This window comes from Cervus canadensis, chromosome 3, assembly GCF_019320065.1.
Source record: "Cervus canadensis isolate Bull #8, Minnesota chromosome 3, ASM1932006v1, whole genome shotgun sequence".
Taxonomy (NCBI): Eukaryota; Metazoa; Chordata; class Mammalia; order Artiodactyla; family Cervidae; genus Cervus; species Cervus canadensis.
Window position 1 is genome coordinate 77627328 of NC_057388.1, and position 27475 is coordinate 77654802.

The window sequence follows — 27475 nt, forward strand, 5'->3', positions numbered from 1 at the left end:
CTTGAGTCACCGAATCCAACTCTGCTCATCTCCACCTGGTTACTGTAACAACCTGCACCTGCATCTCTATCAGGCGGGTGCATGTACCCCCTGCACTATGTATTTTCTTTCTCCTTTCCCTTCAGAATCTGTAGACTCCCAGACATCACCCTCAACCGGGGCAGTGATGCAGGGGAGGTTGGGACTCTCATCCACAGCCTGGGTCAAAGCACGATTGTGTTATATATAACCTCTTTCACTCTTACAATGAACCTCATCTTCTAGCTTTCCTCCTGCTTCTTGGCCACCCCACTCACTGTGTCCCCCCCTCCCATTAGGTCCATTCCCTGTGTGTCTCCCTTGCACTTCTTTTCTGTTTATGGGTCTGTCTGGTCCACCAGTGTGATATTCCCATCATCCACCTCACATCACTGGTCTTGTTATTGCAAGCATTGCAGATAGGTCCTGAAACATGCTAGTAATCAATGTGTGTGTACTAAATGAAGGGATATTTTTAATGACTGACAGGAAAAGCATCTCCTCCATGTAGGAGTCAGTATATAGGTGTCATATTTGTAGCACCATACATAAAGCCTTGTGTCTTGTTCCAGACACTGTAGGGGTGTGGCTCTGTCTTGGTGGCCTGGTGACCTTGCATGTTCCCACTTAGGCTACGTAGGCAAGGCTAAACTGCAGGCTGACTTGAATCTTGGCAGAGAATCTACTGATTGCTCTTGTAGCAAGGAGAGATAAGCAGCCTGATGAACAACTACTATGAGGCCATTTCTCACCTGCCTCCTTTTCCAGCTGGAGGTGAAACAAAGTTGCTACTCACCCACCTTTGGTTTCCGTTGAACATAGGGTGGTCTCCCCAGCCCCAGCTGAGAGTACACCTGTGGACTACAGAGCTGCTCAGTCCATAGGGCACAGCTGTGGGCTCTTTCCCGGCAGAGACCCACCACCTGCAGTGCCTGTTACTGAGGCCTTCCAATTCAGTGTCAAACCGTGGGACTAGGGACAAGGCAACTGACACCAGGGGCATATTGCTTCTGCACTGTCTCTCAGTTAGAATCTGAATCCATTCAGGTTCATTGTCTCCTTACTGGCCAAGCCCGTAGAAGGTGACAAACTAACAACTCATTGGTACACTGTGTGGTCCTGTAGCCCCTGCAGTGTTACTTAGGGACTGGCTGCCTGACTACGTGACAGAGTCTGGTGTTGAGTTGTGTGATGTTGCATGACCAGAATATCGGCTTATTTTCTTTGTCATCACACACAGCAAGGATCATAGTTTTCACTACATACTATGACTTAGGGTAGCCTTGTCAGTCCTTATTTACAAACCAACCTTAGAATGGATACTATGTCTGATACCAGCTGCACCGCTATTGAGTCAATATATTTATTTAGACAAAATATGTTTCTGAAGTGTGATTCACTTTAAAAGTTAGTCTTATAGTCTACTTAAAATTCAATATCTGTATCACTTGAGAGAATTGTAGTTGTAAAGGTAAATGAAACTAAAAATTTTGAAAGTTTAAATGAAAACTGGATTAGAATAAGCCAAATCCATTTTCTTTTTTTTTCAATTATTTTTATTAGTTGGAGGCTATCCAATTTCAAACAAATGCTTATTTCACATGTTATTTTGTTTATTCTTCATAACGAATATTTAGTGTAAACCTGTAATTTCCATTTTTGAAATAGGGAAATGGATCCAAAGGATGTAAATACCTTTCTCACCTTCACACACTATGTGTCAGAGCCAGTATCCAGACTCTTAATTATGTCACGTACTGTGCCTAGTCGCTCAGTCGTGTCTGACTCTTTGCGACCCATGGACTATAGCCCGTCAGGCACCTCTATCCATGGGGATTCTTCAGGCAAGAATACTGGAGTGGGTTGCTATGCCCTCCTCCAGGGGATCTTCCCGACCCAGGGATCGAACCCAGGTCTCCAACCCTGCAAGTGGATTCTTTACCATCTGTACCATTTTTTACCTCCCATTTTCAGTCCTTTTGGACCTGGATTTTCAGACCTCTGTAAGGGCACAACAGCTGCTATTTATATTCCCCTCTTAGTCCCTAAGGAGAGTGCATTCTGAATAGGTCGTTTGTTGCATAAATATATTTTTTGGTGCATGAGGATACAGATGCGGGACAGATGTGTAAGCATTTTGTTATTATGTAATAATAAGGATATAAGGGAGATATCAGACAGCTGGAAGACTTCCCTGTACCTCTAATGGTAAAGAATCTGCCTGTGATGCAGGAGACCAGGCTTAGATCCCTGGGTTGGGAAGATCCTCTAGAGAAGGGAATGGCAATCCACTCCAGTATTCTTGCCTGGAGAATTCCATGGACAGAGAGGCCTGGCGGGCTACAGTTTGTGGGGTTGCAAAGAGTCAGACACAACTGTGTGACTAACACACACACACACAGCACCGCTGGAGGGCGTCTGAGATCTGGTGATTATCAAGCCAATGGAGGATGTCATGGAAAAGAAAAGACGTTTGTGGTTGCTCTCTCCCTGTACCCAAAAAAACTTGGAAGGCAAGTCAGGAGTGTGTGAAAGATACCCTGTGGCATTTGCCATGGAATTTGACAGCAGTTTTTATTCTCTGTCTCCCTAGAACCTTTATCAATGGCTTTGGCATTTCATTTCTCTAGAGGACAATACAAGTATATTAAGTATTAAAAAATGTTTCTCTGTTAATGATTTCATCAGGGACCATATGAGATCTAGGTGGCGCATTTTGTAAACCCATATCTTCAAGAGAAGATCAAAGGCTTTTATGAATTTTTTATGTGTTGTATATATATATGTATGTATATGTATTAACATGTAGATTACACCTAAGAATATATTATGACCAAATTTTGTTAACCCTAGAAGTGCAAGAGTGGTTTACATGTATAAGGTTACCAATGCAATTCACCACAGTAATCAAAAAATGGAAGGAAAACAATTCTGTAATCATCACAATTGATGCATTGTAACTGTTTGATGAAAATTAATCTATATTTAAGACAGCAAGCTAGGAATAGAATGGAACTTGCTCTGATAAAGTATATCTACAAAAAAGGAATGTAAACAGGGTTGAAATGCAGAAAATTTTTCAATTCGTATCAGGAAAAATGCCGATTATCACCTGTTTTAGTCAAGACTATTCTGGCTAGGTTTGTTCAATGCTGCAAAATGAGGAAAGGTTTAAGGTTTAAGCCAGTAGAAACTGTTGATATCAAATATAATAGTATGTTTTGAAAAGCAAAAACAATCTAGATCTAAATTTGTGGAATTAATATGCATAGTTAGAGGAATTGGTGGACAGAAAGTCTATATACAAATATTCTATCTCTACATACATCCTCAACTAGACAATAAAAATCGCAAACCATGAAGTTTCAATAACATTAAATATCCAGGGAAAAGTTAACAAAAAATGTGCAAGTAGAAAATGAAACTTTATTGAGAGAACTTTAATAGTCAAATAAACAGCATAAGAACACCATAGATGGTTTCAGTTTATCTTCTTTCAAGCAAATGGTTCCCCTTCACCTATAATATAAACATTAAACTTACTTAGCAGAAGTTTATTTCGATGAGAGGAGAGGTATACAAAGTTCACTGCAGTTGTAGTTCTATAAAATGGACTAAAGCAAGAACACTAAGGGCAACCCTTTGGCTTACCTTCAGTTCATCCTCTCTAGAAATTTTATAGACTTTTCAGGCACATTATAAGTATTTTTAAAAACACACTACTCTTCCTAGTTATACAAGAAAACAAGGACACTGAGTTCAGAACAAATAAATCAATGGAACCTATCAGAATGTAGTTTTCAGTAGAAGGCAAAACTGTGTACACATTCAGTAAAATATCTAACAACAAACAACAACCTAAGGAAAACAAAATACACAAAAAATGAAACAAAAACATCCCCCAAAGTATCATTTACATGTATTGATTTGAAATAATATTCTGAATATAGGATAGCTAAATAGTTGTTACCTCTGTTATTGCTTAAGTGAAGTAAATAAAAAGGCCAGTATTACATTTGTTTCTTCTCTACTGTGGAAAAGTATAGAAATTTTCATTTGTTTTAGTTTATCCCTGATATGGTTGTTTTAAGTTGGTTCAACATTTGCCCCCGCTTTCCTTGTGGCCCTCATATAATTCTAAATGTTTCTTTTCACCCTGGAAAGCATTCCAGTTGGTATAATAGATTAGATGGTGACACTACTTTTAAGTCATTACTATCACTGGCGACATGGTGACATCAACATGTGAAGCAGAAATAGGACTGTTTCGCACAGCCACACCAAAAAAAGAAAGAAAAAAAGGAGAGAAGAGAAGAAAAGGGAGAGCAAGAGGGAGTATGAGTGAGACAGGAAAGCAAATAGGAAGACAGAAAGAAAGTCTGGAAAAGCAGATTTTTTTTTTTTTGTTTCTAAAGGATAATGGTTTGTGAGAGACAACTCTGACCAATTTCAAAAGTTCATCCAAAGTATCTGTGATGTTTAGTTGTTTAGTTTCTGTGGGGTATGTTAAATATTTGTTTTTCTATGCTATTAGCCATTTCATCAATATTCTGAAAATATCTGAATTGCAGATTATACTGTTTTAATTCTGTAATATACTAACTGTTAAGTGTCTTGTTCATATGTCTTATTATGTGTACTTGGGTTTGTCCATTTTCTTCACAGTTATGTAAACTGAGAGGAACGGACTGGGAATTTGGGGTTGGCAGATACAAACTATTACACTCAGAATGGATAAACAACAAGGTCCTACTATACCACACAGGGAACTATGTCCAATCTCCTGTGATAAATCACAACGGAAAAGAATATTTTAAAAAATGTATATATATGTGTTAAAAAAGTATGTAAACTACCACATTGTCTTTATTTATTAGTTGAATTTATTTTCCTCTTCCTAACAATGGATACCTGTGTTTTATTAAGTATCTTTTTCTTTTTCCCTTCAGTTTCTTCTGTTGCTATTTTTCTTCCCTTTTATATTGGATGTAGGATTTTATATTTATGTACTTTGTAATTTATATATTGCTCTTTTCAAGTACCACACATATTTAGGGAGAAGATTTTTTTATGAGAACATTTTAATCATGTTCTGTAGTTACTTGGAGGTAGTCTGGAAGTCCTATTTTTGTCTAAATGTTCTAATGGAATGGAACAAAAATGTAAAGTGAAAATGTTTAGAAGGCTAATACACAGTAAATTCTTCCCTAACTATGAAGTTCCTCCTTTAAAATTGGAACCATGCAATTAATTGTCAGCAATTTTGGAAAACACATATATGAAAGATACTAAGTTGATTACGTGGGAAGAACTAGAGTTACAGACTTTGACCTTCAAAACTTTTTAAACTGTTACATCAAAGAGGAAAAATAACATATTTGATATGGCTAGAGATGATTATATCATGAGGCTCAGATTTTTATTAGTACTTTATGAGTGACAGTGGGATGTATGGCAAAAACCATCATCAAAAACCATCATAGTCTTGCAAAGTAATTCTCCTCCAATTAAAATAAGCAAAGTGAAGTGAAGTCGCTCAGTCGTGTCCGACTCTTTGCGACTCGGTGGATTGTCGCCTGCCAGGCTCCTCCTTCCATGGGATTCTCCAGGCAAGAATACTGGAGTGGGTTGCCATTTCCTTCTCCAAAATAAGCAACCCCCTCAAAAAAAAAACAGACCAAATGTGGGGGCAGGCAGTGTGCTTAGCATGTGTATCTTACTCACACCTGCCTTGAATAGCACTGACTACATGCACTCTCTCAACTTGATCAGCCACAGATAGAGGAAACTAGACTATCTTTGGCCATTTCATTGTTCAGTCATTTCATGCTTCACTGGGGAAAGGATTTAAAATGCAACTGCTTTTTAAGAGCTACAGAATTCAGAATTTGAGAGAATTTAACAAACATCAAGCAGAATGTTGGCTCATTTTCTTTTTTAAAGAAAAGTTTATTTATTTATTTTAATTGGAGGCTAATGACTTTACAGTATTGTCGTAGTTTTTGCCATACATCGACATAAATCAGCCACAGTTGTACCTGTGTTCCCCATCAGAAAATGAAATCTCAATTCCCCTGTTATAATTTGACTCAAGATGCTATTTTATGATAAATAAATCATGGAAAAGAGAGTATCCTTGTATGTATTCCATCGAAGAGAACCAGAGAATGCAAAAATTAGCATTGAAAAATGAGCATTTTAGTGTATCTGTTCTGAATTCACAACTTACATGAGTAAAATTAAGTTTAGAAGTTAAGGGATTTCACAGAATCACACACATTATGTTAAAGCTGGTACTAGAACCTACATGAATACCTGAGCATATTTCATATAAACTGATATTTATTAAAAATGCATTCCATATTTGTTACAAGCAGAAATTATAAAAGAACCTGAAAATTATTAGCTGTTGGTTAAAGTACTTATACTCAAGAGAAGGAAACGGTTTCCTATTTTCAATTCGATATGGCTTTGATCCTCTCTGTTTCTTTATTTGCAAGTCTGTAAGTCAGGCACTCAGGCATCTGGGGTCTGAATTATCTTTCAAAGAATATGTGAACTCTGTTATTAAAATAATAGTAATTTTCCCTCTATATTTTTAAAGATATAATATTCTGAAAAACAGAAACCATATAAATTACTTTCTGAATGGATGACATACCTCCTCTGGCATTTCAACAGTCTCTGTATTTGATGCAATCTCCTCCTTGACATCAGGACCATCTCCGCCTTGACCCCCAGTCTTTGCCAAAGCCAATTCCTGGAGATCAGTTTCCAGGTCACAATCTTTAAAAAAAAAAAGTATGAATTCAGCTGTAAAGCATACACTATAAACAAGGGAATGATAATATTGATCCCCTCGGTGTTATGAATTAAAAGCCTTAGGCTAGTTTGGTAAAAATGTGATGAATAAGAACCTCAGGAGCATTATTCCAGGAATGTTTTGCTGGAGAAAACGGAAAGCAGAATTTTCCAGATGTTATGACCATTTTCTTTTCCCAGGGCTGTCCTCAGACAACTCAGTTGTCCCCTTCTCTTTGTCTTGAAAACACGGCAACATTTGAGCGACCGCACTAAACTGCAAACTATACTCTCCTCAGTTTTTAGGAAGTGTCTGAAGTCCTTTTCTAATGTTTCCTTTCCTCATCTTACTGGTTATGTCTTAAGACATGATACACACATACACGTTACCTCCAGGGGCATCCTTCTCCTTCTCTTCATCATGATTCACTGGATCCTCTCCATTGACTTCCTCCTTTCCAGGTGTGATATCCTGAATCTCAGCTGGTGGTTCCTCTTGAGGTTTCTCAACACTGGGCTGCTGGTCCTAGTAGAGTGTGCATGCAAGTAAACTTTTTTGTTGTTAACACATCTAACAGCATAAATATACATAATACACAGATATATCTAATCATAAGTAAGCCTAAAAACGTTTTCCCAACACAATTCTACGTACTTACTTTTAATAAAGTTACTCTTCCCAAAGAGAAGAGTTAGCTCCCATAATAGTTACCCAGAAAGACTTTGGAAGCTATTTAAATCTATGCTGAGATGGAAGTGCGCAATCTGTTGTTATTAACAACAGCAGGAGGAGGAAGTCACTGGGCATATTTCCAGGAATTTCACAGTATACTCATCCAGGCAACGCCAGACTGTAATATATCTGGATCAGTGTTCCTTCCTAAGACAAACTGTCACCCTTTATCAGCACGGAAGACCTTTATCACTGCATCTGCATTACTTAACATCATTTTCTCAAAAGTAAATTTGTGCTAATAGAAAATATCAAATGCTAAGGTACTCACAACCACAGGTTCATCCAGCTGGGAAGAATGTTGACCTGTAGGTCCCAATGTTGATGCCACTTGCCCACTCATATCTCTCCCTGAAAGTAGAATGTTGTGATTTAGAAAATGTATTTAAGAGTACAGCTGTATTTGATAACTTTTATGACCATATGTTGACTTCCTATGTTTTAAAACTGTGAAAATACTTTCAAAAGAAAACTCTGGTTAAGTATGGGTGTACATGCATTCCAATGACACCAAATTCAGTTGCTTGCAAAGCCATGTGTATCTTCGCTAACCTGGCAGAGAAATCACCTTAAGGTACACAAGAAGACAGAGAATTGTTGTGAGGAAGTTTGATTTCACAACAGAATTCTCCATCATGAAGATAGTTAGGGAAATACTGCTAGGAATTTAAAAATTCAGGACTACTGCTCTTGTCCCACTCCTATTCGCCAGACCTATTTTCCCCAACTCCCTTGGAATTCAGTGGGAACAGGAAGAATGGGTTAGTATTTACAGCCTAAGTATGGCGATTTTCTCAGCGTCTGTGGCTGAGCTGGGTCTGCATACAGAGCATACCGGTCCACTTCTGTCTTGGCACCTTACCACAAAACTCGTGATAGGGTCACAAACCCACCGTGGTCCTGTTTCTAGGCCTCTCCTTAATCGCTCACACTGCCCCCTGCCCAGGTCCCACTCCCGGCCGCAGATTCTGTGATCTGTCATCACTTCCAGGGCTCCAATGAGCTAGATATCTCAAACAGCACCCCCAAGCCTCCCCCCACTGTCATCTGAACCCCTGCCCTCCTCTGCCCACCGCCCTTCCTCTCCAGCCACCAGGACAAGATCTAGGGCGTCGCGACACCTGTGAGGAGAAAGATGATGACCTCGAGGGCCTTCCTCCTCAAAGGCCCCAGATGGCACTGCCCGACCCACCCAAACTCGCTGGCTCCCCCTGACACGCACAAGCACTTAAACTCCAGACAGGACAGATTTGTGAACCTACCTGGTGAGTCTCAAGTAGTGAGAATGAACTGGAACTGAATAAACACGCCCGTCTCACGCCCAACGGTTCTAACAGAATGCGCTCAGGAAGGCGTATGCGCACTAAGGCGCATGCGCAGAAAGAGGCGCGTGCGCACACACTGCGCATGCGCCCTGACTTGGGCATCTGCACTGCAGGTTGAGGTTTTCCCGCCACTGAGGTAGAGTCCTGGAACCGCAGGGTCTCTGGAGGATGAGAAAAGGGCTTGAAGACTATATGTTTTTCCTTCCAGGGCAGTCTAGCTTATGCATCCACAAACTGTGGTGATAGGTAGTCCCAGGTTACCCTTGGTGGAGAATGTGTCTCAGGAAGACACTCATGACAGAAATAGGTATTAAGGTTTTTAATACCTATTTTTATACATGCTTTGATGAACCATTTCTTTCTCTGCTTCTGGGTTTTCCATCATGCTTGCAATGGCTTTACTCATTTCCATGGAATAAATACATAAATCCATACCTCTGTTGCCATTTTTTGCTTGGAGCACTGCACATTTAAATCTCTGAACTGGTAACTGATTTCTCTGAATATACCTCTGGTTCCTATACAATATTGTTCTTTTAGCATCAGGCTTTACTTTCACCACCAGACATATCCACAACTGGGTGTTTTTTCCACTTTGGCTTAGCCTTTTCATTCCTTCTGTAGCTAGTTCTTCACTCTTCTCCAGTAGCACATTCTTCTTATTCTATTATAGTGGGAATTTTCGTGCTTACTAGGAGTTTTAATTTTACCCAAGAGAAAGGAAAACATGCTCACACAAGGACCTTTACTCAAATATTCTACTCATGTACTCCTAATAGCCAAACCTAGAAATAGCCCAACTATTCAACAACTGGTATACAGATGAAAGAAAAACAAAAGCGTATACTCATAGAAAATAATACTACACAGTCACATAAAAAGGAACTACTAATGCATGTAACAGCAAGGATGCATCTCAGCTGTGCCAATGAGACATGTCAGACACAGTAAGCTATATTATATGATTTCATGTCAATGGATTCCTGGAAAAGGCACAAGTATAGGCACAGAAATATATCTGTGGTTGCCAGTGTATAGGAGTGGAGGAAGGAGTCTGATGGCAAAGAGCCCAAGGGAGCATTTGCGAACCCAAGGGTCTCTCGCCATCCCCACTCTGCAGGTGTAGGAAAACCTGTCCTCCCCTAGTTGACCCTCAGGAACACGAACCCCAAATAGCCTCCACAACTCCTCCCCCCTCGCTCCCCACCCACACATCATACAGGGTTGCTCTGGAGTTCCTCTGGTCCGCCTGGGTTTCAAGGCTCCCTGCCAGCATTCAGTAGGTGCCCTAGATATCTCACATTCTTGATAGTATCATTTGAAGGATGCAAGTTTTAATTTTGATGATTCCAAATTGCCTATTTTTGTTTCCTTTGGTGCTTGTGCTTTTTGTATCATATCTAGGAAATCATTGCCTAATCCAAGATTCACATTTACATCTCTGTTTTCTTCTGAGTACTTTATAGTTTTAGCTCTTATATTTGGGTGTTTTATCAATTTTCAGTTAATTGTTATATACAGTGTGAGGTATAGGTTGAAATTGATTCTTTTGCATGTGAACATCCAGTTATTCCAAGACGATTTGTTCAAACATTATTCTTTGCCATTGAATGGCCTCTACACCCCTCACAATAATCAACTGACCATAGAAATATGGGCTTGTTTCTTGACTCTCCATTCCATTCCATTGTGTGTCTATATACAATCCTTATGTCAGTACCATAATGTCTTGATTATTCTAGGTTTGAAGTGGGTTTTGAAATTGGGAAGTGTAACTACTTGTTCTTTCTCCACACTGTTTTCGCTATCCCAGGACCCTTTTAATTCTTACAATTCTAGGATCAGTTTGTTGATTTCCAGGGGAAAAGAGCAGTTTGAATTTTGATAGGCCTCTATTAGGGGAGTACTGCCATCTTAACACAATAGTGAGTCTTCCAATCCACAAATGTGATCTCCAAAGTCCTTAAAACTCTGAGCAAGCTCTGGGAGTTGGTGATGGACAGGGAAGACTGGCATGTGGCAGTCCATAGGATCCCAAAGAGTCAGACACGACTGAGCGACTGAACTGAAGTAAAATTTCACTCATCTAGAGTGTCTTTCATTTCACTCAGCAATGTTTTGTAATTTGTATTGTACAAGTCCTGAACGTGTATAGAAATCTATTTGCTCTTTGTATATGACCTTGTATTCTGTAAACCTGTCGTCCCCTATATTAGGTCTAACAGTTTCTGTGGGGAGAGGGTGGTTCTTCACAATTTTTTATACACAAGATTATATCATGGATCGACAAGATGGTGGAGGAGTAGGTGGATGGGGAATACATCTCTCTCCAAGGATACATCAGGAATATACCTTCAGACACAGAAGTGCATGCAGAACACCAGCCGAGCACAGATAGCAGCACCTGACCAGTGGAAAAGAATATATAGACCCACACAAAACTCGGTAGGATGAGGCAACTAGGGAGAAAAAAGAGGAGTGTTAGTAGGGCTGGACCTGCCCTCGGTCAGTGGGGGAACTGAAGCAAGGGTCCAATCCCCACATGGGGCAATTATCTGAGTCAGAGGAGAAACATTTCAGGCTGAGAGTGAAACAGCTCATCTGTGGCACCCTAAATGGAGTGCGAATCAGACATCCTTGCCACAGCCATACATACCCTAGATGGTGCAGTGGCTGGGAGCTGGAGTTTAGGGATTGTGGAACAATCCCAGGGCAAGGGCTGCTGTTGACTGCAGAGAGACTGATGGACGGGATGTAAGGGAGGAAACTGTGGTGGGAAATGCCTGTGGAGGAAATTCGGGCAGCCATGGAAGTAAGGTGATACTGCTGAGTCATGTGTAGGGCGTGGAGCCATCACCATTGCCTCTCGAACATGCCAGCACTGGCAGCTGAACAATAGAGAGGCTGGCCCATCAAATGCCTGACGCACTGAACTACAGAGTAGGACTACACCCAGGGTGCTTCTTTAAGTGACTGATGCACCAAACTACAGAGTAGGACCACACCCAGGGTGCTTCTTTAAGTGACTGATGCTTGAACAACAGAGAAGGATCCCAGGTAAGGAAGCACTATAAGTGTCTGAATGGGCGGAGCTATGGAGAAAAACTGGCCAAAGAGGCGTTCTGATCGCCAGCTACAAGAGCCTCGAGAAAAGACTCTGATAGGGCTATAACTCCTGTGGCAGAGGCAGTCCATGTCCCTGCACACTTGCCACCGCCAGGGTCCCTGCACGCCGAGTTGCTGTGCAACGTTGACGCTCAACTCGCACTGGGGCAGAGCTGCCACAGACAAGAAAAGACTTACGTCTATGCATGCAGGGTCACGTTGGTAGTGTCCGACTCTTTGTGACCCTGTGGACTGTGGCTTGCCAGCCTTCTCTGTCAGGGAGAGGGGTTCTCCAGGCAAGAATACTGGAGTGTATTGGCCAATACTGGTTGCCATACCCCTCTAGAGCACTATACTTCCTGCTGCCCTAGCCGCCAACTCCCCTGAGTACCTGATGTTGCCAAAACCCCTGTGACTCACGCAGCTGCACCACCTCCACACCTGGCCCTCGCAGGGGCAAACCCAAGTCCTCCAAGGCAGCCTCAGGAGCAAACCCCTGTGGACCGCCCATATCCAGAGGTGGAAATAAAACCACAATTGAAACCCAAGGGCAGTGTGACTAAGGAAGAAGACTCAAAACCCTCCCACCAGGTGCACAAGCTGCAGATTAAAACCACACGATCAACTAGACAGACTCTGTGTCTGTGGGAATATATAAAAGGTCACTGAGAGCTCCCACAAAAGATTAGATCATCTGCAAATAGAATAGTTTTACTTCTTTGCCAATGTAGATGCATTTTATTTCTTTCCCTTGCTTTATTACCGTCTCCAGAACCATGTGGAATAGAAGTGGTAAGAGATGTTATCCTTCTATAGTTCTTGATTTTCGGGGGAAGTACTTCTGCCTTTTATCATTAAGTATGATGATAGCGATGGGTTTTTCATAGATGCTTTATATCACATTCAACATGTTGCCTTCTGCTTTAGTTTGAGTCCTTGTATTTTGAACGGATGCTGAATTTTGTCAAATGCTTTTTTAGGTAGCTACTGAGATGATAATGCAGTTTTTCTCCTTTATTCTACAGATGTGGTATAATAAGTTAATGGATTGTTAACAGTAAATGAACAAGGACGAGGATTTTGTAAGGATTTTTCTTTTCCTTTTTTTTTTTTTTAAGATTTTCACTTTCATTGATGCTGCCAAAATGCTGTCCGTCAGTAAAGCTGATGTCCATCAGTAAAGCAGGAGAAGGAAAGCTTGCTTTCTACCACATCACATCATTCTTGGCACAGACACTCTGCTGCAGTGAACAGGATGCTTAGACCTTTGCTCATCACGGAGTTCACCAGTTGTGTAGGAGGGAGGCTGAGCATGGTTAGAAATGCAAATAGTCCGATCCCACCCAGGACCAACAAGACTGAGTGAAAAATGGCTCTCCATGGAACCACAGGAAGTAGAAGGTACTACAGGGGAGAGGGTTCCATTTGGTAACAATGCAAGTACTGTGTATGGATGGACAAACCGTCCACCACTGCCCAGGGTGACAAACTGTAGCCTTTGACACAGATGGGGAGGATGCCACCCTGGAGACCCAGGCCTCAAACCTGGACCGAGGGGAGTCCCCTTTCTCAGATGTCCAGGAGGACGCTCCAGGCCCATTTTGGTCATGCCAACACCGTGCAGATTTGAATACACAAGCAGCAGTGATTGGTTGTGGGGATTCAGAGGCAAGGAATCCCAGACCACTCTGGGGAGCCCACGTGGAAAACACAGGCTCAGGCTCTCACGGGGAACAGGGACAGAGACCCCATATCAGGCCAGGGCTCACACAGTCAGGTGCTGAGGTTGATGGGCAAGAGTTCACAGTGAGGGTCTTGGGCCTGAGCACTGGAAGACCAGTGGAACTGTCTCCAGGAGTGTTCACTGCCCAGTAAACAGGCTGGAGACAGTCAGTGGCTGCATAACTGAGGTCACTCTAGGAGTCAGCTGGCATCTGTGGGCGCATCTCTGAGTCTTAGATAATCAGTCATCTGAGTTGCAGTGTCCTAAGCACTTCTAAGGTGTCATCTCACTTGAAGAAAACCCTGTCACCCCTGCAGGAACTTGAGTCCTGCTCTTTCTCTCTGAGACCCCCTCCCTTTCGCCCCAGCCCTGAGGGAAGTGCCTTGGACGCCTGGTCTAGGTCTGGATTTTCTCTGGAACCTAGAGAGATTTTCAGTTCAGCCCTCACCAGGACATTAAGACAGACACCTGTGTGTGGGCAGGAGAGAGGTGTCCTGCAGAATGCAGGGAGCAGGCAACGTCCTCAGGGGATCGTCTGAGGCAGTGTAGGTGCTGGGTGAGAGGCCACAGATGGGGTGAGGATGTAACAGAGGCCCTGTGAGCAGGGCTAGAGAGGGGCTAAAGAGGCTCCTGGAGTGGGAGGGAGGCCTGGTGGAAGGTGAGGGGAGAGGGTGGGGATTTGGGGATAGAGAGGATTTGTGGCAGCTGTCACCAGGAGAGGGACTCTGGAAAACGACAGATGACTAGAGGGATGTCAGGGAGCTGTCATAGGCACAGTGAGGGGAAGACCTTTCCTATCTCTAGAATTCAGTTGCCCACTGTGTGTGATGAGACATGACAGAGAGGACAAGGTCCCTCGGGCTCGTTCTGTGGATCTGGGATTCACTCTGAACCTCACGTGGGGCAGGATACAAAGTCGACACACCCAGAAGTGACCAGGGTGGGTTAAGTCCATTCTGAGGACCCAGACATGGGAAATCAATTTCAGAACTCCTCAGCTCTCAGGCAATCCCCACCCCTGGGATGAATCTGCCTTCCTCAGGATGACATGCTGGTGAATGCAGACTGCAGGGACTGCAGGACTGGAGGGCTCTCTCCCTTGGGGTTGACTGAACAGAGACTCAGTGCAAATGCCAACACAGCAGCCCAGAGGGAAAGATGTGGGGCTCTGTGTCCCAGGGTGCAGGCTGTAGGCTCTGGGGGAGAGGGGTGAAGCCTCTGCCCTAAAGGAGAGCTGTTATCTAGAGTCGTGTCTACTTAAAGAAAAGCATATAACAGGAGAGTTGTGAGTTTAAGTTGGATTTGGAGTCTTCTGGGAACTACAACCTAGGACACAGATCCTCTGTGAACTACAACCCAGGACACAGATCCTCCGTTAGCTCTGAGGAAACTGCTTGGAGGAGGTAGCAGAGAAGTCAGTATGATTGTTGCCTAGGAAGTACACGCAGTCAGGCGTGCACATTGGTTAAAGATTGCTGTGAAACACAGAGATCAGAGGTCACAAGTTCATTATTTTCATGCTTTTCTGTGTGGGGAAGAGGCAAGAATCTAGGGTCACTGAACCTTTTCCTGAGGTATCGGTAAAAAAAAAGGCCAACTTGTCCAAAGCACAGTGTGCCTCATAATGTTTTTCACCGTAAATTCCTTCAGAATGCAGTTTAGGTCAGCAACCACAGTGATTACAACTTAACACTTGTAGTACTGGCTGACAGTAATGCTGTTTCTCTTAAGGATCTGAATGTACCTGAGGCCAGATGTTCAAGGTGGATTTAGAAAAGGCAGAGGAACCAGAGATCAAATTGCCAACATCCTTTGGATCATAGAAAAAGCTAAAGAATTCCAGAAAAACATCTCCTTCTGTTTAATGACTATGCCAATGCCTTTGACTGTGTGTACCTCAACAAACTCTGGAACATTCTGAAAGAGATGGGAATACCAGTTCACCTGATGTGCCTCTTGACAAATGTGTATGCAGGTCAGGAAGCAACAACCAGAAGTGGACATGGAACAACAGTCTGGTTCCAAATAGGAAAAGGCATAACTCAAGGCTGTATATTGTCATCCTGCTTATTTAACTTGGATGCAGAGTACATCATGAGAAACAGTGGGCTAGATGAAGCACAACCTGGAATCAAGATTGCCAGGAGAAATATCAGTAACCTCAGATATACAGATGACACCACCCTAATTGGAGAAAGCGAAGAAGAACTAAAGGGTCCTTTGAAGAAAGTGAAAGAGGAGAGTGAAAAAGTTGGCTTAAAACTCAACATCCAGAAAACTAAGATCATGGTATCTGGTCCCATCACTTCATGGCAAATAGATGGGGAAACACTGACAGACTTCATTTTGGGGGGCTCCAAAATCAATGCACATGGTGACTGTAGCCATCAAATGAAAAGACACTTGGTCCTTGAACGAAAAATTAGGACCAAACTAGACAGCATATTAAAAAGCAGTGACATTACTATGCCAAGAAAGGTCCATCTAGTCAAGGCAATGGTTTTCCCAGTAGTCATGTATGCATGTGAGAGGTGGACTATAAAGAAAGCTGAGTGCCGAAGAATTGATCCTTTCAAACTGTGGTGTTGGAGAAGACTCTTGAGAGTCCCTTAGACTGCAAGGAGATCCAACCAGTCCATCCTAAAGGAGATCAGTCCTGAATATTCATTGGAAGGACTGATGCTGAAACTGAAACTCGAATACTTTGGCCAACTGATTCAAAGAACTGACTCATTTCAAAAGACCCTGATGCTGGAAAGATTGAAGGCAGGAGGAGAAGGGGACAGCAGAGGATGAGATGGTTGGATGGCATCACCGACTCAATGGACATGAGTTTGCATAAACTCTGGGAGTTGGCGATGGACAGGGAGGCCTGGAATGCTGCAGTCCACGGGCTCTCAGAGAGTTGGACACGACTGAATGACTGAACTGAATTGAGAGTTGGAATTGTCTAAGATGTTTAGGGTCTCTGTCCTCAGGTGTGACGTATTTGAGCTGTTTTGGGTTGCTTTCCAGGATGAGTGCTCTCTAAACTGTTTGTGGATCTCTGTCCCAGGCATGAAGCCTCTGAACTATTTGGGAGGGTTTTGTCCAGAGGGTTGGGTCTCTGAGCTGTTCATGGATCTGCATGTGAGAGTAGTCTTAAGAGGAAGGCTGGATGGACCCCACTCTCATGGGTCTTAGAAGTAGACATATGATATCACATTTGCTATGATTTCTCCCATGCCTCCCTACAGAGATAAAATTTGTAGCCCCATCCTCAGGGAGGGCAAGTCATGTGCAGTACACAGGAGCCCATGGTAACAATACTGAAGAGAACAGTACTTCCTGACAGGACTACCACCCTTGATAGGGGCCCTGTGAAAAAATTGTGTACAGGCACTCACTCATTCTGCCCAACCCATCAGAAAGAGGCCACCATTTGCAGATGGGAGCCCAAGGCCCAGTGCAGATGGAAGGTCTCGGATCATGAGGACAGGATGAGCTCTATGCAGGCTTGGGCTCCTTGGAGGAGGCAGGGAAGACTCAGCAGAACCCTGGCCATGTAGTGGGGGAGGGGGACATTGGCACAGGGCTACAAGGACCCTCTGACTGTCTCACTGTCAGGATATGTCTCGGTGTCTTCCCCATCATACACCCAGCTGCTCACCTGATGTATTGAATGTAATCTGCACATTCCCTGGGGATGTGGTGGTGGAAAATGCAGAGATGAGCCTCCAAGCAGGTGGGGATCAACATCATATTCACCAATTTGCATGAGGCTCGACCACAAATGGAGCAATTCCTGCCTCTATTTCCCCCACTAAAGCATTCCTTGGCACTGAGGTCAGCAGGAGGGCAGTCAGGGCTGGACAGCTTGTGAGGGACCCTGTGTACAGCATGAGCCTCCCCATGACTGGATCATCTCCATGTCTTGATCAGGGCAGAGGACTCTGATGTGTGCCAAGGGAGCATGATTTAGACTCAGGCCTCGGGCAACTAAGTGATTTCCTAGAGACAGTCCCTGGTGGGGTGCGGGGCGGGAAGGGGGAGCAGCTTATTTTCTCCTGTAGAGATAGGTACCTCATCCAGTAGCAGGGCTGGGGGCCCATAGCTGGGTGCTAATTGGGGATCCTTTGCTGCCAGAGATAGTCTCTCTGTCCCTGTCCAAAGTTCTATCTTTGTATTTCTCCCTGCCATCTCTGTGTCTGTTACATCCTCCCTCTTAGCCTTTATGAGACTGACTGTGACCTCACTCATACCGTGAGGTTCCTTCCTCTCTCCTGAGGGTATCATCAATCAACATGGATGTCCACTGGGAGCAGTAGAAGGGATTCCCCTTGAGTGTAGTGGATTCCAGGAAAGGCATGTTCAACTGCAGAGGGTCTGTAGATTTCCCGGGATGAATCTAGAGATCCTCAACAAACCTTGTGTGATCTGGGCGTCTGAAAGAACCTTGGGGGCTTCTCTGGTAAGAACCCTCCTGTGGCTCAAGTCAAAGTCACCTCTATGGCCAGAGGCCCTAGGGGACCCGCCCCTCATCACCGCTCTCATCGGATCTCCCGGCCCTCCCTCCATCATGCTGTGACAGTCACATAGCCCTCAACATTCTTTTCATACACTCTACACTGAGTTCCACTCCCGTTTTTACACTGGCCTTGAATCTGTCTGATACACTTATCTCCCGGAGAGGCATCTCCTCTAGGTTTTGTTCAAATGTCACAATCTTAGAAGGAACATCCCTGGCCACTCTTTCTAGATATCCCCTCTCTCTATTTCACTATCCCGGTTTAATGTTAATCACAGCAGTTATGAACACCCGATAAATTACTTATCTTTTGGGGCTGTATGACCCCAACACAATGTAAGTTCCATGAAGCCAAGGTTGATTTTCTCTTTCCTAACACACAGAGTTCTGCTTGAGAGAAACTGTGGAGAAGATGATTGAATGTAGGCATGAATAAGCAAATTAAACTTGTTGACAGAGGCATAGCTAGACAGGCTGAGGATTCTGCTAGTGAACATATTCAGGCATGACAAGATAGTGACAAACCCATGGTCTTTATCTCACCTATGCACTATCCTTGGCTCCCCTCGGAGTTGACCCCTTTCCGAACAGAATGGAATGTCCTGTTGTCCTTCTCACATATTACTCGGAGTCAACAACAGAGGCCTTCCCTACCCCAGACCTTCAGATCCCAGTCCAAAGCTTTCTCTCCCCTGCCCGCTGGGGGACTGTGGCTGGCTTTCTACATTGAGACCTATTCTGTATTAAACAGGAAAGCACAAACAAGAACAATGCCCAGCACACAGAAAATGCTTTCCATGCTTCCTGTTATGATAGTGGCCACTACAGAGAAGTAATCTTCAGTTTATGGAGACACTTTTCTGAGTCCAAGATTGCAGCAATCGGCGGGGTTTTCATCCTCACGTTGCCTTTCCACCCTTGGAGGATCATCCACCCTCTAACAGTCCACCGCCATCTACATCGGCTGTTCCCCAGGCTCACCACCAAGGGGCGCACGAGATGAAACAGTATGGTCCTAGGATGTAGCACTGAGGGATAGCGGTAGAACCACCCAGTCTGGAAGGTACCATTCAAGAGCGCGTATGACAACACAGAGAGTACCTTTACCCCGCGTCGGGCATCGACCAGAGTTCCTAGCGGAGGCACCCATGGCACCACTGGCTCCATCCCCATTCGCTCCATTCCGGCTTCCCGCTGCATCTGAGTCCGAGTGGACACCGGTATTAAGCGGCAGCTGTCCTCTTCTCTTTTCCAATTCCACCCCTTCGTTTCTACATGGTTACATCCAAGGGGGGCGGCTACGGAGCGAGATGCGCTGCCAGTTTGGGGTCTGGCGTCAGGGAGCGTTCTGGGCATTGATTGGTCACCTCGAGATCGCCGGAATGAGCTCTTCCGGGGCGCGAATAGGCGCCGGAAGTCCCGCGAGACCCGCCCTGCTTCGTTTCCTGCCCAGTTCCCGTTGGCTCGCTGGCAGTTACAGGCACTGGGAGGGCAGAACTGGACCTGAGGACGAGAGGCATATTGCCGTTCGCGGCTTTTTAGAGCATACAGTTTTTCTCGGAGTTGTATTGATTTTCCCGAAGGGGTCGAATAGCTGCCCTGGTTAGTGGCGAGGTTTGGCGCAGTCGCTGGCTGTGCATGGTGACGGCGTTTCGGTCTTGTTTAGCTCTCGCTCAGTCTGGATTGTGTGGCAGCGCACGGATATTCGCACAAATGCATGCAATTCATGTCCAGGGAGAGGTCTCTGAGTTAGCTGTCTCTCCCTGGAGACTAACCTGTGCCAGGGAGCCTGGGCTTGTGTATCACTACGTGTTGCAACACAGGTCCTATTTCGGTACATTTGATCTCCTTGAGCCTTTGGGCAGAGTCGTGAGTGATGGGATATTTGATCTGAGTGGATTTTGTGAGCCATAGTACAAAGTCCCTAGGATGTGTGTGCCTGTATTCCGGGGTGTGCATTTTTGGAGCTTTCTGGCCTTTCAGTCCCTGGGTGTGAGATCCCTTTGTAGGTATGTGCACCTGAGATTGTGAGACCTCTGAATTTTTGATTCTGGTCCCAAGTTGTGATGTCTCTGAGCTGCTTTAAGGATGGGTTTGTCTAAAGGTGCGAAGTCTCAGCTGCTTGGGGATCTGTGCACAGGGTGCAGGTTTTCCATTTGTCTGGGCACTTTATCTAAAGGTCGTATGATGTTCTTGAGTTATTAAAAGTTCTCTTTCCGTTTAGGGTTTTTGCATTAGCTTGGTAAGTGTTGAGTGGTCTGGGCGTCAGTCTCCATGGTGTGAAGTATCTGTGCAGTTCTCATTTGTTTCTGTCTTGAAGACTTTGGCCTGTTTGGAGGGTCTTTGTCACAGCGTTTATGGTGATGGTCTCAGTTGTGTTTGAGGGTCTGAGAGGAGTTGTGTCCTCTCTGTGCAGAGATTCAGTGAGCTCTTTTTGGTGTCTCTGGGTATCAATCCGAGCTGTCTGGAGTCTCTCTGTCAGAAATAAAACCTCTTATGTTCTTGGCTGTGAGTTCTCTGTCCAGGATTTAGGCTTTGGAAGCTGGCAGATATGATTCTGAGGCCTGGAACCTGACATGCTGACTGTGTGTTGTTGAGTGTATCAGTTGCCTCCTGGAATCTCAGGTTGTTCATAATTATTACAGTGGGGCCAGTGCATGTCTTGGAGGGTACCTGTGCATGTTAGCAATGTGTGTTGCCTGGCTCCAGACTATCCTTCAGCAAATGTTTTCTGAGCACCTGCCATATACCTGAGCACTGTTGGAGGAGTTTGTGACAGGACAGAACTGATCACGTCTCTCCTTTGAAAGACTTGGTGGTCAGTAAATAAATCAAGGGTGGCAGACACTATGAAAAAAGATAATGCTAGATCAGGGGAAAGGGTATATGTAGGTATGATGTTATCATTTTATTCAAGGTAAGGAGGGAAAGTCTCCTTGAAAGATGGCAAGTAAGCAGAGATCTGGAGGAAGTGAGGGAGCAAGCTATGGGGTTATCTAATGGAAGAGCATTCCAGGTAGAAGGAGCAACAAATGCAACTGTCCTGGCATGGAAATCTACTTGGCGTGCTCCTGAATGTTAAGGAGTCCTGTGATGTACAGGGTTTGGCATGTAGCACTCATCGAAAGTGGTCTCGTTGCTGCTGTCTCTTTCTCTCACAATTTGTGATCATCCGCATTTCACAGAAGAAGGACTAAAGGCTCCAACGTGTGCCCTGCACCTTCTCTCCTTCCTATCCCTGAAATTAGGAGTGAAACCTTCTGGTCCATCATGAGAAGGAGAGACAGAGTATGAGTGTCCCAGCTGCAGGGATATCACACTGAATGTCAGCCAAGCAGCAGAGATCACTTATAATGTGGGAATCATGCCTCGTAACATTGCTACTCTTGATGGAGGGCTGGACTTAAGAAGGAAACAGGAACTGGGGCAAAGGACAGAGGCAGGAAGGGAAGTTGGAGGACATTGAGAAAAAAAAAGCAGAAACACTGGCTTCATCACATTGCTTGGGTTTGGCCCAGTTCACGTTGATTGGCTGACTGTATTAGGACATAGTCACCTTTTCCTGTCCCTACCCTTTCTTTCCCTTCCCTTTTTTTGTGCCTGAGCGAGTGAGTCCTAAAGCCGTTAGATGTTGCCAGGCAAGGCATGTGTATGTCTAAAGGGCCATCCCTGCCTGGAAAGTCAGAGCCCAAGGTGGAAAGAAGGATATCCCTGGGGTTTGGGTGGGAAGGAGGCTAACTGCTTCATGGATGCAAGGTTGAGTGAGGTGTGGAAGTCAAGGACAAGGGATGATTCTGCATAGATTGTGAGGAGGACCCTTTTGTGGAGGAGGGATCACTTATATGCATTGGGATTCATCAACTCATCAACTATTCAGCAAATACATAAGAATGCTGAGAGCCATGTCTTTCATTTTTGGAAAAGGGAATTTCCAGTATAGAAAGGAAGTAAACTAGAACAAATTCTCAGGAATTCTACTGGAATTAAAGGTCTCCACGCAAACTTCTTGTATTCGATAGGTGTGCATGTGTGCGTAGACTGATATATAACTATAGATGTGTGTCGATGTGTATGTGTGTGTGATTGTGTACACACATATATTCCCAAGTTACTGAAAACAGCAACATTCCAATGCCACAGTTACACCAGTCCCCAGATCCTAGCTTCTGAACACCTTTCTCCACTAAATGATGGGTTCCCAGGCTGAGGAAGGAAAGGAAATGATCCTGGTTCACCTTGTCATGTCAGTAACAAGGCAAAGTTCAAGAATGATGTGGAGATGTCAGAGGGACACAGAATACAGCTTGAGGGCTCTCCCACCAGACACACTTAGGATTCTCTTATTTTTTCCACCTTTCTTGAGGTATTATTGACATATAACCTGTAAGTTTAAGATGCCAGTGTGATGATTTGATACACATATATTTGGCAAAACGATTACCACAGCAGGGTAGGCACTCTATCCCCTCACATAATCCTTTTTAAAAATTGTTGAGGAAATAACACCTCAGATCTACCCCCTTAGCTTTCACAGTATTACACAGTTTTGTAAATTATACTCATCATGCTATACATTGGATCCACGCAAATTATTCATCTCATACCTGGACGTTTGTACCCTGTATTCAACATTTTGCGCTGGCCCTGGAACCAGCATCCTAAAGTCTTGGAAATTTCTGTAAGTTTGACTTTTTTAGGTTCTGCATATAAGTGAGAACATACAATATATGTCTTTCTTTCTTTCACTTATTTCACTTAGCATAAAGCCTTTGAAGTCCATTCATGTTGTTGCAAAAGGCAGAATGTTCTTCTTTGTGACTGAATAATATTCCATTGTATATCTCAGATTTTCTCTTTTCAAATTTATTTTAATTGGACGATAATTCCTTTACAATATTGTGATGTTTTTGTCATACATCAACATGAATTGGCCTTAGGGCTTCATGTGTGCCCCCATCCTGAACCCCCCTCCCACCTCCCTCCCCCCTCTATCCCTCTGGGTTGTTGCAGAGTACCGGCTTTGAGTGCCCTGCTTCATGCATGGAGCTTAACACTGTCTCTTTTGCTGCCCTGCATGTACGGTCATTGGTACCGTCTTTCTAAATTCCATATGTAAGTGTTAATATACAGTATTTCTCATTCTCTTTCTGACATACTTCACTTTGTATCATAGGCTCCAGGTTCATCCACCTCATTAGAACTGACTCAAATGCGTTCCTTTTTATACTTGAGTAATATTCCATTGTATATGTACCACAACGTCCTTCTCCGTTCGTGTGCCAGTGGGCATCTAGGTTGTGTGTGTGTCCTGGCTATTGTAAACAGTGCTGTGGTGAACATTGGGGTCCATGTGTCTGTTTCACTTCTGGTTTCCCCAGGGTTTATGCCCAGCAGTGGGATTGCTGGGTCACATGGCAGGTCTATTCCCAGTTTTTAAAGGAATCCCACACTGTTCTCCATAGTGGCTATACCAGTTTGCATTCCCACCCACTGTGTAAGAGGTTTCCCTTTCCTCCACACCCTAACCAGCATTTGTTGTTTGTAGACTTTTTGATGGTGGCCATTCTGACTGGTGTCACCACGTTTTCTGTATCCATTCATCCCTTCATAGACACATGGTTGCTTACAACTTTTGGTTGAAGCTGCAAAGTAAATTTCAGGTTAGTGTTACTCCTCCAATGTTGTATTTCAGAATCATTATCTATTCTAGATCATTTGCCTTATCACAGAAATTTTATCATCAATTAGTCTCTATGTACAAAAAAGTCCTGCTGGAATTTCTGACTGGAATTGTATGAAATTGATGGATGTGTATGGGGACTACTGACATCCTAATTATATTGAATTTCTCAACCCATGAACACACCATGTGCCCCCAATTTGTTAGGTCTTATTTAAGGAACCACATTGCATTACCTTTTCTGGCATTGTTTATCGAATCTAATTCTCGTATATCAAATTCTGAAGATCTGAATCTAATGAAGATATGAAAATATTAGCAGTCAGACGTTCATCAGTAATGCTTTATTTCTTCTGTAGTTTTTACATTGCCCATTTATTGTGTTTCTTCTTTTTTCTGCTAATGTTCATGATTGTTTAATCCAAGGGTGATGGTATGGGTATTTTCTGGGGTAAGTCGTGAGATGTTCAGATGTGTTTTGGGATGGAAAGTCTGAGGACAGGGGCACAGGGGAGAGAGAGCAGAGTAGGGGTGGGGGAGGTGAACGCGTGGGGGCAGAGACAGGGGGGCTGCTAGTACAAGCGGAAACAGAAGTGAAGAGACACAGGAAGAAGAGCTCTCCTTCTGCACTGTGCTGACCTCTCCGTACATAAACGCATAATGAAGTCTTTGAGTACTCATAGCAGCACTCTGAGGTAAGCATCTGTAATGCTATCATCCCTTTCGTCAGCTGAGGAGCAGAGACACGAAGATGTTAATGGGTGAATGCATCTGCACAAAGTCACCTAGCTGGCAAGAGCTGAGTCAGATTGGTGCCCAGGCCAGAGAGAAACAGCCAGGTGTGGGATCTGACCCCAACCTGGAATACAGTGCAGTGTCTGGTGTAGTCTGGAACAAAAGGCAGATCTACATGTCCATCCGCATGAAACATTACTATGGATCTGAGTATGGATTGGCCACAGTGTCTCCTAAGCGGTGAAAGACCATGGGGTGACATGTCAGCATGCACACATCACAGAGAACACTTCCTGGACCATAGGTAGGTAAACAGTGCTTCCTCTGACCAACATTAGTGGAGCACCCTCATCATTATGGAAAGTAGCATAAGCATAGTATAATATAATGATACACAGACAGAGCAACAGATACAATATCATGAAGACATTACCTCCCGCATCTGGTAATTTTCTTAAATGCAGAGAACAAAACCTGGAAGGCAATAGACCACATACTAAGTTTTTTTCTCTGAAGTGTGACATTCTAGATAATTTTCAAATAACATTGTATTAGTATTCTAATTTGTTGTATCTTCATTGTTACATAGGCAGTTTTTCTATTATAATTGAAAAATGGACTTTCTGAAGACTCATTCTCAGCTGTCTTGAGGTTTCAGCATAAAAAAGTTGTGTTTGTATCCCTGCCAGGTGAAAACCCAATCAGCGCACTGAACTCAGAAGTGATGTCTTTCGTACAGTAGGTGGGGGGCTGTGCGGAATAGAGAGGTCCTGATGGAAGGCTAGCTAAGCCTGCAAGCGTTGTGAACAAGGTCAGTGACTCCATAGGCCCAAACCAGAAAACAGCTCACAGGTACCAAGGACAACACTGGTGTTCTGTCCACGGAAATGTCTGTGTTAGGACTTTCAGACCTTTGCTCTTTTGGCTCCCATGATGCAGTGGGGCAGCTTGTCGCGCTTATAACACAGTCCTGCTTTGAGCCAGGCTGTGGATGGGAGTCACAGCCTCCCCAGCAGCACCGACCGCTTTGTGGGCAATCTGGAGCCCTTTTGTGATGTCTGGGAGTGGACAGATTCCAAAGAGAAAGGAAAAAGAAGATACATGGCGCAGGGCGTACATGCACCCACCCCATGCATGTGGTGATAGAGATGGGCTAGAGATGCAGGTGCAGCTTCTTAGAGGGACCAGGTGGGGATGAGCAGAGTTGAATTTGGTGACTCAAGGATGAAATGTGGAAGTGAATGTAAAGGGAGAAAACACATTGAGAGGGGTAAACAGCTCCAACTCCCATTTCTGTAGCAGGGGAGGTGCTCCATGACTGTTGTGAGAAGGCTGCCTGGTCTGAGCTCTGGGAGGGAGTGATGAGCATTCTAAGGACCCACCATCAACCCTAAGCGGGGGGCGCTGAGTGTGTGAAGACAGAAGTCTCAGCCTTCACCACTGACACACACAGAAAGCTTCTTAGCCCCGCTGAGTGTGGGGCGGTGGCACCTTAGGGAAGCTCAAAGGGAAGGTGGAGGTGGTGGTTCAGTCGCTCAGTCGTGTCCGACTATTAACGAGCCCATGACTTGCAGCACGCCAGGCTCCTCTGTCCTACACTATCTCCCTGAGTTTGATCAAATTAATGTCCATGTGTTGGTGATGCTATCTAACCATCTCACCCTCTGTCTCCCCCTTCTCCTCCTGCCTTCCATCTTTTCCAGCACTAGGGTGTTTTCCAATGAGTCAGCTATTCTCTTCAGGTGGCCAAAGTATTGCAGCTTCAGCATCAGTCCTTCCAGTGAGTATTCAGAGTATTCAGTATTCATTTCCTTTAGGATGGGCAGAGTAGTTCTCCTTAGTGTCTGAGGGATTCTAAAGGGCCATCTCTCTAGCACCACAATTTCAAAGCATCACTCAGCCTTCCTAATGATCCAACTCACACAGCTGTACACGACTACTGGAAAGTCCACCGTTTTGACTCTGCAGACCTTTGTCAGCAAAGTGACGTCTCTGCTTTTAAATATGTGGTCTAGGTTTGCCATGGGTTTCCCCGGGGGCTCAGTGGTAGAGAATCTGTCTGCAGTGCAGGGGAATTAGGACACCTGGGTTCAATCCCTGGGTCGGGAAGGTTCCCTGGAGGAGGGCATGGCAACCCACTCCAGTATTCTCGCCTGGAGAATCCCCTGGACAGAGGAGCCTGGCGGGCCTTGGTCAATGGGGTCGTAAAGATTATACTGAGAGACATCACCTGCGAAAAAGAATCTCTGGCCAATGGGCTGTCTCTCTAGCTTTACTCATCTCAAGTAAAATCTGTTCCCTGGGCTCAGAAACCTCGTGAGATAACGAAGGAAACTTGAGGCAGTGGTGCTTTAAGCAGCGATTTGGTGCGAGATCTTTATTCGTTTGGTCCAAGTGACTGCAGGGAATGAAATGGGGCAGGGTGATGAAGGAAATGAGATGATGAATTTATTGCTCCGGCCACCTCCCTGCCCCCAGGTAGACGACTTCAGTAGGGCTGGCTGGTGTCAATGCCTTGTGTATAGGCTCACTTGTAACAACATCCTGTGTGTGGTATGAGGAACGTGGTGGGCAAATCAGACAGCATGGCCAAATATTCAATTCTCAGAGTGGATGGAGGGAGACGAGAGAAAAGAATGATGAACCATGGGTTAGTTGTGAGTCAGTTTCTAAAATCTTAGTATTTCTTCACAAGATGTGTGTGTGTGAATTCTTTTCTTTATCTGAGAATTGGCTTTCTAGGTGAGGAAATATCATCGTGAGAGACTCCTTGTGACATGTGACAGAAGGTTGGGAGTGAATTGGGTTAAGGTCATTTTCCACGTGTTTCACACCAAATGTTTGTTTC

At 44.2% G+C, this 27475-nt stretch overlaps 2 protein-coding genes across 7 annotated transcripts in view; one reads left to right on the top strand and one right to left on the bottom strand.

Moving 5' to 3' along the window:
- VPS41 (VPS41 subunit of HOPS complex) overlaps window positions 1–27475 on the top strand; it is a 409984-nt gene that overhangs the window by 133458 nt on the left and 249051 nt on the right. The window lies entirely within an intron of this gene.
- Window positions 3425–19579, bottom strand: LOC122438565 (X antigen family member 5-like). Of its 5 annotated transcripts, XR_006268588.1 has the most exons (6): window positions 19320–19579; window positions 8815–9038; window positions 7824–7903; window positions 7210–7345; window positions 6680–6804; window positions 3425–3537 (listed from the first exon to the last, which is right to left on the bottom strand). XR_006268588.1 is itself a non-coding variant. In XM_043463549.1 (5 exons), exons 1-5 carry the CDS (start codon window positions 19566–19568, stop codon window positions 3505–3507), a joined length of 636 nt encoding a protein of 211 aa, XP_043319484.1. In that variant the 5' UTR covers window positions 19569–19579; the 3' UTR covers window positions 3425–3504. The 5 variants fall into 5 exon arrangements, 3 of the variants coding, with proteins under 3 accessions (XP_043319484.1, XP_043319486.1, XP_043319485.1); XM_043463549.1 differs by lacking the exon at window positions 8815–9038 and having other exon boundaries at window positions 19307–19579; XM_043463551.1 differs by lacking the exon at window positions 8815–9038 and having other exon boundaries at window positions 19320–19576.